We start from the raw sequence: 17,874 nt of genomic DNA, 5'->3' as shown, positions 1-17,874 counted from the left end.
ATGTATACAATCATCATTTAAAAAGTACTTCCTCACCAAAAAAACAAATAACCCAATCAATAAATGGGCCAAGGACCTGATCAGACACTTCTCAGAAGAGGATATATAACCAATCAACAAATATATGAAAAAATGCTAATCATCTCTAGCATTTAGAGAAATGCAAATCAAAACTACTCTAAGATTTCATCTCACTCCAGTCAGAATGGCAGCTATTATGAAGACAAACAACAATAAGTGGGGAAAAAGGCACACTCATACATTGCTGGTGGGACTGCAAATTGGTGCAGCCAATCCGGAAAGCAACATATATAGATTCCTTGGAGAACTGGGAACGGAATCACCATTTGACCCAGCTATTCCTTTCCTAGGTCTATACCCAAAGGACTTAAAAGTAGCATAGTACAGGACACAGCCACATCAATGTTTACTATAGCACAATTCACAATAGCTAAACTGTGGGACCAACCTAGATGCCCTTCAGTAGATGAATGGATAAAAAAAAAAAAGTGGCATATATACACAATGGAATATTACTGAGCAATAACAGAGAATAAGATCATGGCATTTGCAGGTAAATGGATGGAGTTGGAGAAGATAATGCTAAGTGAAGTAAGCCAATCCCCAAAAAACCAAAGGCTGAATGTTCTCTCTGATAAGTGGATGCTGATCTCGAATTGGGGGGGTGGGAGGATGGAAAAAATGAAGAACTTTTTTATTTGAGGAAAGGGGAGAGAGAGGTGGGGAAAGTGCATGGGGGCAAGAAAGATGGTGTAATGATGGACATGATTACCCTATGTACATGTATGACTGCACAGATGGTGTGAAGCTACATCGTGTGCAACCAGAGAAATGAAAAGTTGTGTGCAAATGAAGGCAGTACTAAGAAGAAAGTTCATTTCATGAAGTTCAATCCTTAAAAGAAGAAAATGTCAACAAATAAATGACTTAACATTACATCTCAAAGCCCTAGAAAAGAAAAACAAATCAACACCAAAAGCAGAAGAAGATAGGAAATAATCAAAATCAGAGCTGAAATCAATGAAATTGAAACAAAAGAATCTATTGGAAAAATTGACAAAACAAAAAGTTGGTTCTTTGAAAAAAATAAATAAAACTGACAAATGCTTAGCCATGCTTATGAAAACAAGGAGAGAGAGAAAAGTCAAATTACTAACATAAGTGATGAAAAAGGAAATATCACAATAGACACTACAGAAATACAGATGATGATTAGAAATTATTTTGAAAACTTGTACTCCAATAAAATAAAAAATATCAAAGGTATTGACAAACTCTAGAGTCATATTATTTGCCCAAATCGAATCAGGATGATATACCCAATTTAAACAGATGAAATTTTAAACAAGAAAATAGAAGATGCCACCAAAAGCCTATTAACCAAAAAAAAAAAAAAAAAAAAAAAAAAAAAAAAAAAAAAGCTACCAACACTCTTTAATTTATTTCAGGATATAGAAAAAGAGGAAGCATTTCCAAATTCATTCTATGAGGACAATATCACCCTGATTCCAAAACCAGGCAAAGACATATCAAAGAAAGAAAACTTCAGACCAATATCTCTAATGAACAAGATGCAAAAATTCTCCACAAAATTCTAGCAAATCAAATACAAAAACATATCAAAAAGATAGTACACCACGATAAAGTGGAGTTCATCCCAGGGATACAAGGTTGATTCAATGTATGGAAATGAATAAATATAATTCATTACATCAATAGACTTAAAGATAAGAACCCTATGATCATCTCAACAGATGCAGAAAAAGCATTCAACAAAATACAGTACCCCTTCATGTTCAAAACATTCAAAAAATTAGGGATAACAGGAACATATCTCAACATCATAAAAGCTATCTGTGCTACGCCCAAGGCCAACATCATTCTAAATGGAGAAAAACTGAAAGCATTCCCTCTAAAAACTGGAACAAGACAGGGATGCCCTCTTTCACCACTTTTATTTAACAAAGTTCTTGAAATGCTGGCCAGAGTAATTAGATGGACAAAAGAAATTAAAGGGATACAGACAGGAAAAGAAGAACTTAAATTAGCACTATTTGCCGACAATATGATTCTATACCTAGAAGACCCAAAAAATTCCACCAGAAAACTTCTACAACTAGTAAATGAATTCAGGAAAGTAGCAGGTTACAAAATCAACACCCATAAATCAAAGGCATTTCTGAATATCAGTGACAAATTCTCTGAAAGGGAAATGGGGAAACTACCCCATTTACAATAGCCTCAAAAAATAAAATAAAATACTTGGGAATCAACCTAACAAAAGAGGTGAGAGACCTCTCTATAAAATGAAAACTACAGAATGCTAAAGAAAGAAATTAAAGAAGACCTTAGAAGAGGGAAATATCTCCCTTGTTCTTGGATATGCAGAATGAATATTTTCAAATTGACTATACTACCAAAAGCAATTAATTAATTGTATTAATGGAATTCCAATCAAAATCTCAATGACATTCCTCATAGAAATAGAAAAAGCAGTCATGAAATTCATCTGAAAAAATAAGAGACCCAGAGTAGCTAAAGCAATCCTTAGCAGGAAGAGTCAAGCAGGTGGCATCACTATTCCAGACCTTAAACTATACTACAGAGCAATAGTAACAAAATCAGCATGGTATTGGCACCAAAAGAGACTGGTAGACAAATTGTACATAAAAGAGGAGACTAACCCACATAATTACAGTTATCTTATATTAGACAAAGGCATCAAAAATGTACATTGGAGAAAAGATAGCCTCATCAACAAACAATGCTGGGAAAACTGGAAATCCATATGCCACAAAATGAAATGAAGCCTCTATCTTACGATGCACAACTCAAAGTGGATAAAGGATCTAGGAATTAAACCAGAGACCCTGTACCTAACAGAAGAAAAAGTAGGCCCAAACATCCATCATATCAGATTAGACTCCTACTTCCTTAACAAGACTACTCTAGTGCAAGAATTAAAATCAAGAATTAATAAATGGAATGGATTCAAACCAAAAAGCTTCCTCTCAGCAAAAGAAACAATTGGTGAGGTGAATAAAAAGAGTCTACATCTTGGGAGCAAATCTTTACCCCTCACACATCAGATAGAGCACTAATCTCTAGGGTCTATAAAGAACTCACAAAGCTAAACTTCAAAATAAATAAATAAATAAATAACCCAATCAATAAATGGGCCAAGGACTTAACAGATGCTTCTCAGAAGAGGATATACAATCAATCAATAAATATATGAAAAAATGTTCAACATCTCTAGCAATTAGAGAAATGCAAATCACTCTAAGATTTCATCTCATTCCAGCCAGAATGGCAGCTATCAAGAATACAAACAACAATAAGTGTTGTGAGGATGTAGGGAAAAAGGTCCATTCATACATTGCTGGTGAGACTGCAAATTGGTGCAGTCAATATAGAAAGCAGTATGGAGATTCACTGGAAAACTGGAAACGAACCACCTTTCTACCCAGCTATCCCTCTCCTCAGTCTAAACACACAGGACTTAAAAACATCATCCTCAGGGACACAGCCACATTAATGTTTATTGCAGCACAATTCACAACAGCTAAACTGTGGAACCAACCTAGATGTCCTTCAGCAGATGAATGGATAAAGATGTGGCATATACACAATGGAATATTATTCAGCAATAAAAGAGAATAAAATCATGGCGATTGCAGGAAAATGGATGGAGGTGGAGAAGATAATGCTAAGTGAAGTCGGTTAATCCCCAAAAAACAAATGCCAAATGTTTTCTCTGATATAAAAAGACTGATTCATAGTGGGGTTGGGAGGGGGAGAATGGGAAGATTAGACAAACTCTAGATAGGGCGAAAGGGAGGGAGGAGAGGGAGAGAAGGGAAGGGGAAAGGGAGTAAAAGAAAGATGGTGGAATGAGATGAACATCACTACTCTAAGTATGTGCATGAAGCAGACATGAATGATGTGAATATACTTTGTGTACAAGCAGAGATATAAAAAATTATACTTTACATATGTAATATGAATTGTAATGCATTCTGCTGTCATATATAACAAATTCGAATAAAAAATTTTAAAAACAGAAAAAAGAATGAGGAAAAAAATGTGCAAAAGATTCACAAAGTCTCAGTTTATCAGACACTAGAAATGGATGCTGCTTACAAGTTCTTGGGCTCTTCCCTCCCTTACTCTCCACAAATACACACTCAATCCACCTGTATACTTTTTTAAATTTGTTATACATGACAGCAGAATGCATTTTAATTCATATTACACATATAGAGCACAATTTTTCATATCTCTGATTGTATACCCATCTGTATATTCTTTTATTGTAAAAAAAGGTTATAATAGATGGCTCCAAGTATTCCTTTAAGATCTATGTTTTTAATATTTCAGTGGTTTCTAAAACACTTTTAGGTCATAGCTGGACTATGACATTGCAATGAAATAACTACATTTTCTACTTCAGTTTTCTTCTTTTTGCTAATATAAATTTGCATGTTTAAAATTTAGATTTGTCCTAATCTGGTAGGTTTAAAATTCATGATTTTAACAATCTCATCCTCTTTCTTTCATCATTTTTTGACAGTCATCATTTACAAGCACTGGAGTGGGCTCTGGGAATACAAAGATTCTGGTCTTTCTTGGAATTTCAGCCTTCTGGAAGTGAACAGAGTAGTGTAAAGTGCTAAGTGGGATAGCAGAGGAAGGGAAAGGTGCTGAGAGTACATGGGTGGCAATTCTTTACTTAAAGAATGTTATATATATCAAAACACTTCTAAGTTCACCTCCAAAAAAATTCTTAAAATAACTGACAATTCTTTGATTTATATAATCTCAGAGTTTTAATGCATTTTCTGGCCTTAAATAATTATAAAAAATAACATGGGGGGCTGGGATTGTGGCTCAGTGGTAGAGCACTTGCCTTACATATGTGAGGCACTGGGTCTGGTTCTCAGCACCTCATGTAAATTAAAAAACATAAATAAAGGTCCATCAACAACTAAAAAAATAATGAAAAAACACATGGTTTTCTCAGGAGGATTTTATCCCTAAATAGGAGAATGGAGGAAATAAAATATTTTAATCTACTGCCCTTTGCATTTAAAGCAAATATAAGGTTTGCTTAAAATCTATGTGTACTTATTGACTTTAAAGTTCAAATAGAAATCATCATATATTATTTCTAGTACACTAGGTTAACAGTAAGATTTCCTTTGGGTCAATGTTTAATTCCTTTGCTCAAGATTTGTTATTAGTATTTTACCTTGTTATTACACAAAGTCATCTTATACGTCTAAATGCTTTATAAATTATCACATTTGAAGTATAATATGATTACGGTAAACAGGTATTTTGCAGCTTCCCAGCCTTTACCAGTAAGGCAGAATTCTACTTCTCTTTCTTTAACATTTGCTCTATGCAGAGAAGCTTCAACAGCTTATGTTTTTTATTGTTTTTTACCTGGTTGTACTTTTCCCGATTCAGATAATCTTTTGATACTATGTAGATAGATCCAGTTTCTATTGAATAACACTTCAATTCTGGGAGCCTGGATATGTTTCATGGCCTGTTAGTAATTCAATATTCCCCTGATGTAATTAATTTAATGTTTATTTATTTATGTTTGTGTCAAAGGGATTGAATCAGAGCCTTGCATATACTCAGCAAGTACTCTTTCACGACCTTATCCGCTGCCCTTCCTTGACATAATTTGATATATCAAGTAAAATATATGTGTTACTAATATAACTTGTTTAAAAAACTATATGTAGCAGATCTGAGTCTCATAATAAAAAATGGGAGACTGTACCATCATTTGACAAATCCGTTAGTAGCACATTAAATTATGATAAACTATCTATAATATGATAACCTAACTATATCCCCTGCAGCACATACTATTTTTTTGTTGGTTTCCTATTCTATTATCAATAATCACACATTAAGCTATTAAACTCAAAGTGTGTGACATGTATATTGCTATGAAAAATAGCTAGGATTTCCCTACTAGAGTCTGGTCATGAACTCTGATAATACCAACACTTCATGCCTTGCTTGACAATTTCCCTTCGATAAAATATTGAGATAAAATAGAATAGGTATTATTTTTATTTTACAGGTAAAAAAAACAACACAGAAATGTTAAATTACTTTCCAGGGCCAAAGAGAAAGTGACAGGATTTTGTCTAGATCCCTGGTGTTCTGACTTCTACTCCAGTCTTGCCTACGACAGTGTTGTTTACTTTGTATTGCACAATTCTTCCTTTTGGTGCACTTTAAGAAGCACCAATGTAAGCCTAAAAAGAGGCCTGGATGAGGAATTTGGTGCTCTGGTTTATGCTTAAAGTCATTGAGTAGTTTTTCATATATTCTGAATCCTTGAATGGCATAAACTTTCAAAGTATTCAAGATGTAAAGAATATTAAAATACATTATTTAGGATATAACCAAGAAGTAGTTTCAGCATCTCTTAAAATGTGGCATCTATATCTCTCACTTCATCTTACTAGGCTAAAAATAAATATTTAAAACTCTGTCCTATGATTTGTTATATTTGTTATGGCATAATTTCATCCAAGTATGAGAATTAAAAATCTAAGTTTGCTTTTGAATCAATCATTATCACTATTACAAGAAAACCAAAAATTAACTTTATTTCAAGTATACATTATTTTATTGCAAAAATATTGTGAAAGCATTAAAACAATGCTACATGAAAAGAAAATTTATATTATGCACTTTGTTAAGAATATGAGGACTTGATGCATCTTAATTATTATACCACAAATTTTTAAAGAGGTGAACTATTAATAATAATACTAAATAAATAAACTTCCTTTTAATCTTAAGAGATTTTCCTAAATATCAAAACAAACATTTTATCATATGAATATTTAGCTGCCTGTCCCCACCCGCTTTTTTTGCGTCCTAGGGACTAATCCCAGGGCCTCCTTCTTACTAAATAAGCACTCTACCACTAAGTTACATCTCAGCCCTTTAGCTATCTTTTTCATTTAAATTATTTCATGATGAAGAAAAGCAAACTAACTAGTTTTGACAGCTTAATGCATTAAAAGGATGGGCTCTGGAGCCTAACAGCTTGGAATCAAACAGTAGCTGCACTACCAACTGTGTGACCCTAGGAAAATTATTTAATTTTTCCTGTGTTTCAGTTTCATTATGCACAAAATGTAGACAATAACGGTACCTACCTCAAAGGCTGTATGAGAAAATGCTCATAAGAGTGGTGGACCCATAGTAAATACTTGATAAATAATAGTACTATTATTATAAGCTTTGAACTTAGTAACTGATGATACCTTCATTCTGTATTTTTACAAAATTTAACGAGAAATGACTTTGCACAAGATTTGAAATTCTTAATGAGAACATTTACTGCACGTTAGTAATATGCCAGTTACTAAGTTAAATACATGATGTTATAAATGCCATAGGTGATGTGCACGTACTTAAAAAATTTTATAGGAATGTAATATTACTTGACCTCTGGTAAAGAGTGCCACAGTATGAACCAAAAAGCTACAAAAATGACAAGGTAGGTGACCACTGATAAATATGGATTCTATTAATAAAGCCATGTCAATGGCATAAAGAACTGCCTTTTAGTTTGACTAAAGTCTTCCAGAGATTTAACCAACTACTTAAAAAGCACAAAGGATTAGAAAAGAATATGGTCATCTGAGTTTGATTTCCAGGTTTCATAGCTCAGCTCAACTGGGCACACAATAGATGCTCAATTAAGATTTATCTTGCCCAAGACACTATGATTAAAATGCATTCAAGTTAATACTTATTTATTCAGAGGAGACACTGCCACCTAGTGAAAAATTAGGCTCATTACCTAGGATTTTAAAATAATGCTAAGAAACTTCTCAAATTAAGATTTGATCTTACTTAAAACAGTACATGCACATTAATTATATGCCAGTATTTAGATGCAGTACAGGTAATTAAAAAACAAACAAACCTCTATCTTTGCCTCCTACAAAGAATAAAAAGTACCAAGAAAAAAATACTGTCCACAGAGATGCACAAGGAATTGCATGAAGTTTGTTTATTGGATACTCAAAAGCTAGTATTTCAGGTAATGTACCAATAAGGCAGTTAAGTGTATCAAACAAGAATATGGAATTGGCCCTGGCTCCTGTGCAATGGGGCCAATAATGAAATCTAGATGATAAAATTAAGTGTAAAAATTTAAATAGTAATAAGACATAAAAAGTGCTATGGAGGTACAATAAATATTCTTAATTGTAGAATAGCATCCTAGAGACTCAAGCAGACAAATACTGATAATAAAAAATTAATTGCTGAAGTCTAGCTTGATAAATTAATTAAATAGAAGCCGTTTCTCTGACTAGTACTTTTTTATTATGGGAATCCTAAAAGTACATTATTTGTGGTACTCTGTGACTAAATTTTGAATTACTAGATGATTAATTCTTTCAACATCAGGCAAATAAAACTGACTTCTGAAAGTAAAAATCATATTTCTTACCAAAAAAAGCAAAAAGTCAGTAGAATGAAAGACTCAAAAGACCACAGCCTGAACATATGCTTCACAGGGAAAGAGGCTTGCTGACTCTTCACAGATTTTGCTAGAACTGAAAGATGGATGATACATTTAGCTACTACTGTGGTCTCATTCATAGCTCATTTAACTTACAAAACGATCAGCTTGCTCCTTTTCCTTTGAAGATTATCAGAAGTGCTGATAAATAATATTTTAAAAATCACTTAAAAATCGTCATCTATAATAGCATTAAAAATTTTGTTAACTATTTTCAGACAAGAGATTTGGGGCAAAATAAGAAATAAAAGATAAAACTATGATAGGTCAATTAAACATTTTAATTCTCAATTAAAAATTAAAATACAATTTGAATTGATGATTCTGGTCTGTATTTAATGAGTAAAACATTTCAGAGCCTAAAATAATATTTCATTTCTTATAGATTTATACCATTCACAAGAACTGTGCTAAATCTTGGATGGTTTGAGGTTACTTCTTCCTAAGCTTCCTCTTTTTAAAAATAGGCAGTGAAGAGTTGGGAAAATGTGTTAAAACTTAGTGAGTTTTAATCTGTAAAGGTATGTTAATGTGTTAAAAAACTGATCTAAATATACTGTACAAAATAATTGTAATTTCAGGTGTTATCATTTGAGCATCTTACTTTCTAAAAGTCCTATGGAAATCCTTTCTTTTCCATAGTAAGATACTGTGGATATAATGTGTCTTTAAAAGAACTTTATGCATTTATTTTGTAATACAATTGACCTGGAATGGCATATATTTTAACAAATGAAAAGAAAAGGCTGACCAATAGAGTAAAGGAGAGTTGGAAAAAAAACGCTTTTTAAATTCCATTCCATATGGAGATGCTTATCAACATATTAAAGCATAAGTTCCCTTAACATCAAATGGATGGGCATGATAACAACTCATTTTATCTTCCATTTGTTTTATATAGTGCTTATGAGTTTATAAAACACTTTTACCCTCACTGTCTCATAATATTCTCATATATAAGTCTGTTAGGTAGGGCAGCTATTAGTACTAGCAGTACCTTTTAATAGATAAGGGCATGGAAGTCCAGAAAGGCAAGAAGTTTATGTAACATCACTGAAAAACACAATAGGAGCCCAAGCCTCATGTTACTGTATTGCTACAATATTTTGCTCTTCTCACTGTGCATCTAGAATGGAATTATTAAACAAAATACCTATAGTTTAAAAAACAAATTTGCAAACCTAACTATCCTGGGCTAATCCTTCTGTCAATGACCCCCAAACTGGCTTGAAGAAAAAAAAGATTATAAATTTAATTTGCATTTGTAGTGAAAATTTCAAAAGCCTATAAAGCAAATTAGAAACTGAATGAAGACCATTGTGAAATCTCTTAAGAGTCTGAGGAAATAACTGTGCTGCCTATTACCTGTGTAACAGTTCAAATTATAAAGTACTCAGGTATAATTCTTCGTAATTGTGAAGATTTAGAGAAAAAAAGAAAAAGAAAAAAGAAACTACTTCAGGATATATGTTAGAATTAGACACCAGATTTGGCCATGGGATAATTATGAGAAACTCACTGTTTATTCCTATAATAAGGCAGTGTTTATTTTTTGCTAACATGCTAGTAAATTTAAATGGTACTATGTTGCTTGACATTAGTAATGGAATGTTTTATTATAAATCTGAATATGAGTTGCAGAATTTAATTCTTTTCTATCAGGTTTTTCAAAATAAGAAGAATCTTGATTTTATGTATTATTTTTGAAGATAATTCACTGGGAAAGGTATCATATAATATCTACTATGATAAAAAAATTCCAGGTAAATAATTTGTCTAATAACTTGCACTTATCAGAGAACTAATCAATTTAATATGTATTAACATAATAAACTTAATTTCTCATTTAATTACTGTCCAAATAGTACTAATTAATGTTGTAGTTATAGACATATTTATATATTTTTAGTGCTTATGTAATTATATGTGTATAAAACAATATTAGCTTATGAAATAATGACACATAATATTCTAAACAAATCAAAAGGACTAATCAAGACCTTTTTATATATAATAATATATAAAGGGGCTGGGGATGTGGCTCAAAGGGTAGCATGCTTGCCTGGCACACACAGGGCGCTGGGTTCGATCCTCAGCACCACATAAAAATAAAATAAAGATGTGTGTCCACCGAAAAATAAAAAATAAATTAAAAAAATTAATGTATAAAGAAAATGAAATTGTAATTTTGAGAAAGACAGTTTTAATGTAAAGAGTGAAATCCTAATTTCAGAATAGAAATTAATAAATATAAACAATTCTTAGAATGACAGTCTACTCTTGAAAAATGCACTCAAACTTTTACTTTCCTTACTATTTTCAAAATGATAGAATAGTGTAATTTTAGAGGTGAAACAGACATTAGAATTTAATTCCAGATCTTGTTTTCACAGAAATTTAATTTTTGCCTCAATTTTTATGTTAGGAAACTCAACTTACTAAGTGATTTAATAAAAAACATAAAGAGAATAAGAAATTCAATATTCAACTCAAAACATTAAAGATTCATATTTTCTACATATGTTATTTATCTCTTAAATTTAGTTAACATATTCTCCAATAATTTTTAGGTGAATTTTGCTTATTTATGTTTACTTACAAAGAAAGTAACAGCTACTTTTCTGTGATTCAACATAGAGCACAACCATTATGAATACTTTTGCCAACATTTTCATATTAATCATGCTCACAGAAAACAAAATGAAATGTTGTAGCATCATAATAATACAATTTATTTAATCTTTTTTACTTTTATATATATTCATGAGGGTTTTTTAATTCAAAGGATAAACATATTTCACAGTGCTCATGATTCCTGGTCCAGTCTAAACATAAAGATTAGTCTACATATATTCTTTTTTTAAAAAATTAATTTGTGGGGTAGGATTGTGGCTCAGCAGTAGAGTGCTTGCCTAGCATGTGCAAGGCCCTGTGTTCAATCCTCAGCACCACATACAAATAAATAAATAAAATAAAGGCATGGGTCCAACTACAACTAAAAAGTAAATATTTTTTAAAAATTGTTTATTTGGTCTAATCACTTATACATGACAGCAGAATGCCTTTCTATTCACAGTACACAAATGGAGCACAACTTTTCATGCCTCTAGTTATCACAAAATAGAGTCACACCATTTGTGTCATCACACATTTACCTAGGGTATGATATCCGTGGAGTCTACATATTCTTTTTATTTTTTAGTTGTAAATGGACACGATACCTTTATTTTGTTTATTTATTTTTTTATGTGGTGCTGAGGATCAAACCCAGTGCCTCACACATGTTAGGCAAGTGCTCTACCACTGAGTCACAACCCCAGCCCCAGAGTCTACATATATTCTTAACTTAGCAAGCAGTGAGTGATGTGGAGTGGACTTACCATGGAAATCGTAAATGTAAAGAAGAATGGGCTCATTCTGCCCAAATGCACTAAATGCAACCATATTTTCAAATGGATGGTAAGAAATGTCTCGAATAGGTGACTTGAATGGCAGATCAGAATACATTGCTACTTGTTCTCCTGAATTTTAAAAAAAAGGAAATAAAAAGGAGATTCAATAATTTGTTCTAATGAAGCTCACAGATTTCAGTGTATTTGAGTACCCTGTATTAAATAATTATCTTTATTTTGCATTCTGTTGGTCCTTCTCTTTCCACTTCTCAATTCAACCTCTTCAATGAGCTTTTCAAGGCACAAAATAAACACAAAGTCATTAGAAGGAAGAATAGAGGTACATGGTTCTGAGGTCTGTCAGGGCTGAGCAAATGACAACTAACAAAGAATTCTGGGCAAAACTAGGGGAGGAATTACGAAACTCTAAAACTGAAGAAATTCTCTATTTTGGGGAGGACTACTGAGGTATTAATTTTTTCTACTCTGTTTTTTACCCCTGTAGGCTCTTTGAGATATCCACTGCTTGAAAGATACCTATGATTATGGCTAAAATATGCTTAAAGCAGAAGTGAAAAGGACCCAAAAAAATCAACAAGAAGTAAAAAAACCAAAGGATCTAGATCCACTTATTAAAGGAGACAGTTGATGCTTTTGAATTGAAGTTAAAACACGGTGTATGGAAAAAAAAAATCTACAAGGATGCTGCCTAGTCAAAATTAAAGATAAAGGAAAGAACAAAACAATGAGATGAAATCAAACACAGTTCATTAAAGGAATTTAAAAAATTCTCTCAATTTCTAATTAAAGAAATGCTCAAGAAGTTTCATATTTTCTTTTAGAAAGCCAAGGTAAGGCTAAATAAACTTTTCAAGGTAACAGTTTAATGTATTAAAAAATTTTTAATTAAAATTTAGGTAAATTGCTAATTTAGTTTCAAGCATCAAAAAATTACACAGGAGTCTTTTTGTTACTCTAAAGAATACAGAGGTGTTTAATCATCTATGTAGTTACAATTCAGCTTACATAATTTTGTATTTTGTACTACAGTCATTAAATGTCTAAGAGCAGCATTATCTCATAGACAAGAAAAGAATAAACCTTGAATTGTAAAGTGAAATTTTAAATCAAATAAAGATAATAAAACAATAAAGAACAGAATCTGAGATGTTTAGATTGTGGCTCAGCTCCATTAAAGGTTATTCAATCTAAAAAAAAATTAATAACTTGAAATCAGAATTTTTTCAAAAATTATTCCATAAAATGGTAGTATTTTTATACTTCTTCAGGCCCCAACCAATACCTCCCCCTTAAAAAAAGATTTCTGAAGCTCAATAAATACCTGTTTCAGGGTTCCAAACATATACTATGCCATCTTCACTTCCAGCAAAGAGAAAAGTCCCACATGGTGTTAAAGTACTGTGAAGCTTTTCCCGGTAATTTGCTGCACCGACAAATTTCCTTGCTGCTAATCTATAGACCACAAAATAAATAAATAAATAAATTTAATGATATAATCATTTAAAAGATTACTGGTAGAAAAACTTTCCTTTTAAATACTTAATTTGCATTCAACAAAATACTTTTTGAGATTCTATCATATAAAAGAGATTCTTTGATGGCTGCAGAATAAAGAAGAGCTGGTCCCAGTGCCCAGGAAGGTTAGAATTTAGCAGGGGGAAAGAAGGACTGTATCAATGTGAAATAGAAGATGGATACAGAATGTATCCCACAAAAGAAGAGAAGAAAGAATGCTTTGCAGATCTAGGTAAAAGAAATTAAAACTAGCTATTAAAGCGACAAGACTATTTTATGGAAGCAACATTTGAGATGGTTACTAAAAAAATGGATAGAATTTTTATATTCTTATAATATCTTTCTTCTAATGGATTTTTAAAATCATACGAGGAATACTTGGTCCCTGAAGAAATAGTAGATAAAATAAATTATCAAATCATACATTAAATATGGTGTACAATCTTTCAGACTTTTTCACTTACAAATTACAGTTACATTGTTTCGGCACTTATACAGAAACACTAATCTCTTTTTAGTCTATCAATAAATAATGAATAGTTGAGCACCATGTCAGAAAAAATACATTATGCATTATAATTTTAATGGGTATTTACTATTGCCTAAAAGTATCTTAATAAATTTTCTATTGTGTAACATTTACAATGTTTCCAAGTTTCCTTTACCATGAACATGATGTCAATAAGCAATCTGTGTATTTATATATATTTATATTATTTTTCAATTTTTTTCTTAACATGAATTTCCAGACCTATAGTTACTGGGTCAAACTTTTCTAGTCCTTTCTATGTGCTTTACTATTGTATGTACATGTTCTAACTACTTTATTCCTCCACAAAACCCTTATAAGGAAGATATACTATTTCTCCCATCTGAGAAATGAGAAAAGGGAGGCACAGAAAGGTTAATTGGCTAGAAAGGGTGAAGCATTTGACTTTAAGCAGTGCACCTCTAGAGCCGAGGCATGATCTTATATTATTTAAAAAGGAACTACCAAACTCTTTAGACTGGACTTCCAATCTATTTCTAATTACTATTTCTTAAAAATTTACTCCCAATATTCCTTGTCAAGAAACCTCTACTCATATGGACTACCTCCTCTGCCTTGAACACACATGATCCCACTTCTGAACTTGATTTCATGCTTTCCATCCTACTGAAACACTTCCATCTTATCTAAATTCTGTCCATCCTTCAAGATTCAGCTCAAATCTCCTCTAAATAGAACCTTTAACAGAAGAGTATATCATAGTTATCAGCTTTACTGTTGCCATGAAAAATATAATTTTTTATTATATACTTATATTCATTAAATATAATGTGTGAATATATATACACATTTGTATATGTGTATAGTGTATAAATGTATTGAGTGTATACATACATATATATGTATACATATTATATATATATAAAATCTATCTTGAGTGCTTGCTATTTAATGCCAGGCATGACATGAAAATAGAATAAACAAATTCCAATCTGTGAAAGTCTCATATTTTAGTCTGACTAAATATTTTTGTTTCATTTTGGAGGTGTGCAACTAGATTATTAATTCTTCATGGACTAATACTTTTATCATTGTCTCAAATCCATACCAGGATCTTGAACTAGTCTATCTAAATAGTGAAGGTTAATGATCAGCACTAAAAAGATAATTGCAGAATCAAACTAATATATTAATCTTACCAATTAATATCACCACGTTTTTCTAAATACAATAAGGAAATATAATAAAATAGCTTTCTCTCATTTGTTTATTACAGAACCATGGAGACAAAAGCATACTAAAATCTCAGGCATTTTCCCAGAACTCTGCTCTGTCTTTTCTATTTAAAAAATTTTCTCTTCATTTAGGAAAACAAAACAAAACAAAACACAAAGAAACCTGGAGTGGTGGTGCACACCTATAATTCCAGACACTTGGGAGACTAAAACAGGAGGATTGCAAGTTCAAGGCTAGCCTCAGCAACTTAGTGAAACCCTGTCTCAAAATTTAAAAGGGCTAGGATATAGTTCAGTGGTAAATGCCCCTGGGCTCAATCCCATTACCCTCAACTTCCTGCTATACACAAGAAAGAAACAAAACAAAACAAACAACAACAACCAAATATCTATTAACCAAAAGTCATCTGCTTCAGTTATATACCAATATGATGCTTATAGCAGTTTCAAAGAGATAAAAGATATGCTCTCATTGTTGAAGGTAGAAGTTTCTGTTTTTAATGGTGAAGATAGAAAGCAGTAGACTACATTTTAGCCCCAGAGCTGTTCTCATTTGGGGCTGGATAATTCTGTGTGTCAGGGGCAGTTTCTTATGAGCCATAGCATGCTTAGCAGCATCTCTGATCCTAACAGATACTTAAAAAATGTCTCCAAATGAAAAGATAGCCTCTTCAATAAATGGTAATAGGAAAACTGGAAATCCATATGTAATAAAGTGAAATTAGACCCCTATCTCTCACCCTGCACAAAACTCAACTCAAAGTAGATCAAGGACCTACGCATTAGACCAAAGGCCCTGTGCCTACTAGAAAAAAAAAATAGGCCCAAGTCTCCACCATTTGGTTTAGGAAGAGAATTCTCAGCAAGACTCCTAAAGTGCAAGAAGTTGAATCAATAAATGGGATGGATGGCTTCAAATTAAAAAGCTTCTTCACAGCAAAGGAAACAATCAAGAACATGAACAGAGAGCCTACAGAATGAAAGAACATTTTTGCTACCCACATCACAGATACATAATTAATCTCCAGGTCATATAAAGAATTAACATCAAAAAAGCAAATAACCCAATCAATAAATGAGCAAAGGAACTAAACAGACACTTCACAGAAGAAGAAATATGAATGATCAACAAATATATGAAAAACTGTTCAATATCACTAGCAATTAGAGAAATGCAAATTAAAACTACATTGAGATTCTGTCTCACTCCAGTAAGAATGGCAATTATCAAGAATACAAGTAACAATAAATGTTGGGGAGAATGTAGGGAAAAGGGTACACTTATACATTGCTGGTGGGACTGAAAATTGGTGCAACCATTATGGAAAGCAGTGTGGAGATTCCTCAGAAAACTTGGAATGTAACCACCATTTGGATCTAGTTATCCCACTCCACGGTGTATACCCAAAGGACTTAAAATCAGCATACAATAGTGATACGGACACATCAATGTTCTTAGCAAAATTCACAATTGCTAAGCTATGGAACCAACCTAAGTGCTCTTAATAGATGAATGATGAAGAAATGTGGTACATATACACAATGGAATATTACTCAGCCATAAAGAAGAATGAAGTTATGGCATTTACTGGTAAATGGATGGAACTGGAGACTATCATGCTAAATGAAATGGGCTAATCCCAAAAAACCAAAGGCCGAATGTTCTCTCTGATATGTGGATGCTGACTCATAACAGGCGAGGGGGTGGGGAGCGAGTGAAAGTTCACTAGATTGGATAGAGGAGAATGGGGAGAAGGGGGGGAGGGGGATGGGAATGGGAAAGACAGTAGGATGAATTGCGGACATAATTTTCTTATGTTCATATATGAAAACACAACCAGTGTAACTCCACATAACCTACAACCACAAGAATGAGAAGTTGTACTCCATGTATATACAATATGTTAAAATACATTCTACTGTCATGTACAACTAAAAAGAACAACAACAACAACAAAAAAGAAACAAAATGTCTCCAGGCACTGTCAGATATCCCAAGGGGGCAAAACTGCCTAGTTAAGAACCATTGCTGCATCTTACAAATATAAATTAACTTATTAATTATCCTATGAGTATTCATCTTGTTGATACTAAAATATACTTACATTCGGAGATCCATAATTCTCAAAGTGCTGTCTTTGGTATGAATTAATAAACGTTTTCCATTGGGATGAACCTCCAAATAACTTATTGGAATTCCCTTAAATTCAGTTTCCTTAATTTCCTAAAATAAATTAAAAAATTATAAACTATGGAGCCTGAAAAGTAGAAAATTAATTTAAAAACATCACTTGCAATTTCACTATATAGAATACTGTAAAACTGTTAGCAAAAAGATTCCCAGCAACTGCAGTTTAGGACTGAAAATGAAGCTGACAAATCTTATTTTTTGTAATATGCAATACTGCATTTAATTAGTATGTGTTTTTGTATATTGTTTATTTTCAGTCCCAAACAAAAGGCACATTCATCATACACATCTTCTGACACTGTATTTTTGGTTTAACATCATATAAGAAAGCTTCCAATTTTTATAAAATTCAAACCTAAATGCAGAATTAACTTTTCAGTTTCCAGTCCAATCTCATACTTTTCATATACTTCTACTTGTCTTGAAAAATC

The 17,874-nt window shown here is 32.2% G+C and overlaps 1 protein-coding gene across 1 annotated transcript in view; it reads right to left on the bottom strand.

The window, feature by feature from the left end:
- Positions 1–17,874, bottom strand: part of Ahi1 (Abelson helper integration site 1) — a 180,201-nt gene that overhangs the window by 102,503 nt on the left and 59,824 nt on the right. The window contains exons 15-17 of the mRNA XM_076859434.1: positions 17,358–17,476; positions 13,334–13,464; positions 11,980–12,120 (exon numbers count right to left, since the gene is read on the bottom strand). Of these exons, the coding sequence (XP_076715549.1) occupies positions 11,980–12,120; positions 13,334–13,464; positions 17,358–17,476 (391 nt within the window). The remainder of the gene's footprint in view (positions 1–11,979; positions 12,121–13,333; positions 13,465–17,357; positions 17,477–17,874) is intronic.

Source organism: Callospermophilus lateralis, chromosome 6, assembly GCF_048772815.1.
Source record: "Callospermophilus lateralis isolate mCalLat2 chromosome 6, mCalLat2.hap1, whole genome shotgun sequence".
NCBI classification, from domain to species: domain Eukaryota; kingdom Metazoa; phylum Chordata; class Mammalia; order Rodentia; family Sciuridae; genus Callospermophilus; species Callospermophilus lateralis.
The sequence above is the reverse complement of the archived record's forward strand: the minus strand, read 5'-3'. Positions and strand labels throughout refer to the sequence as shown.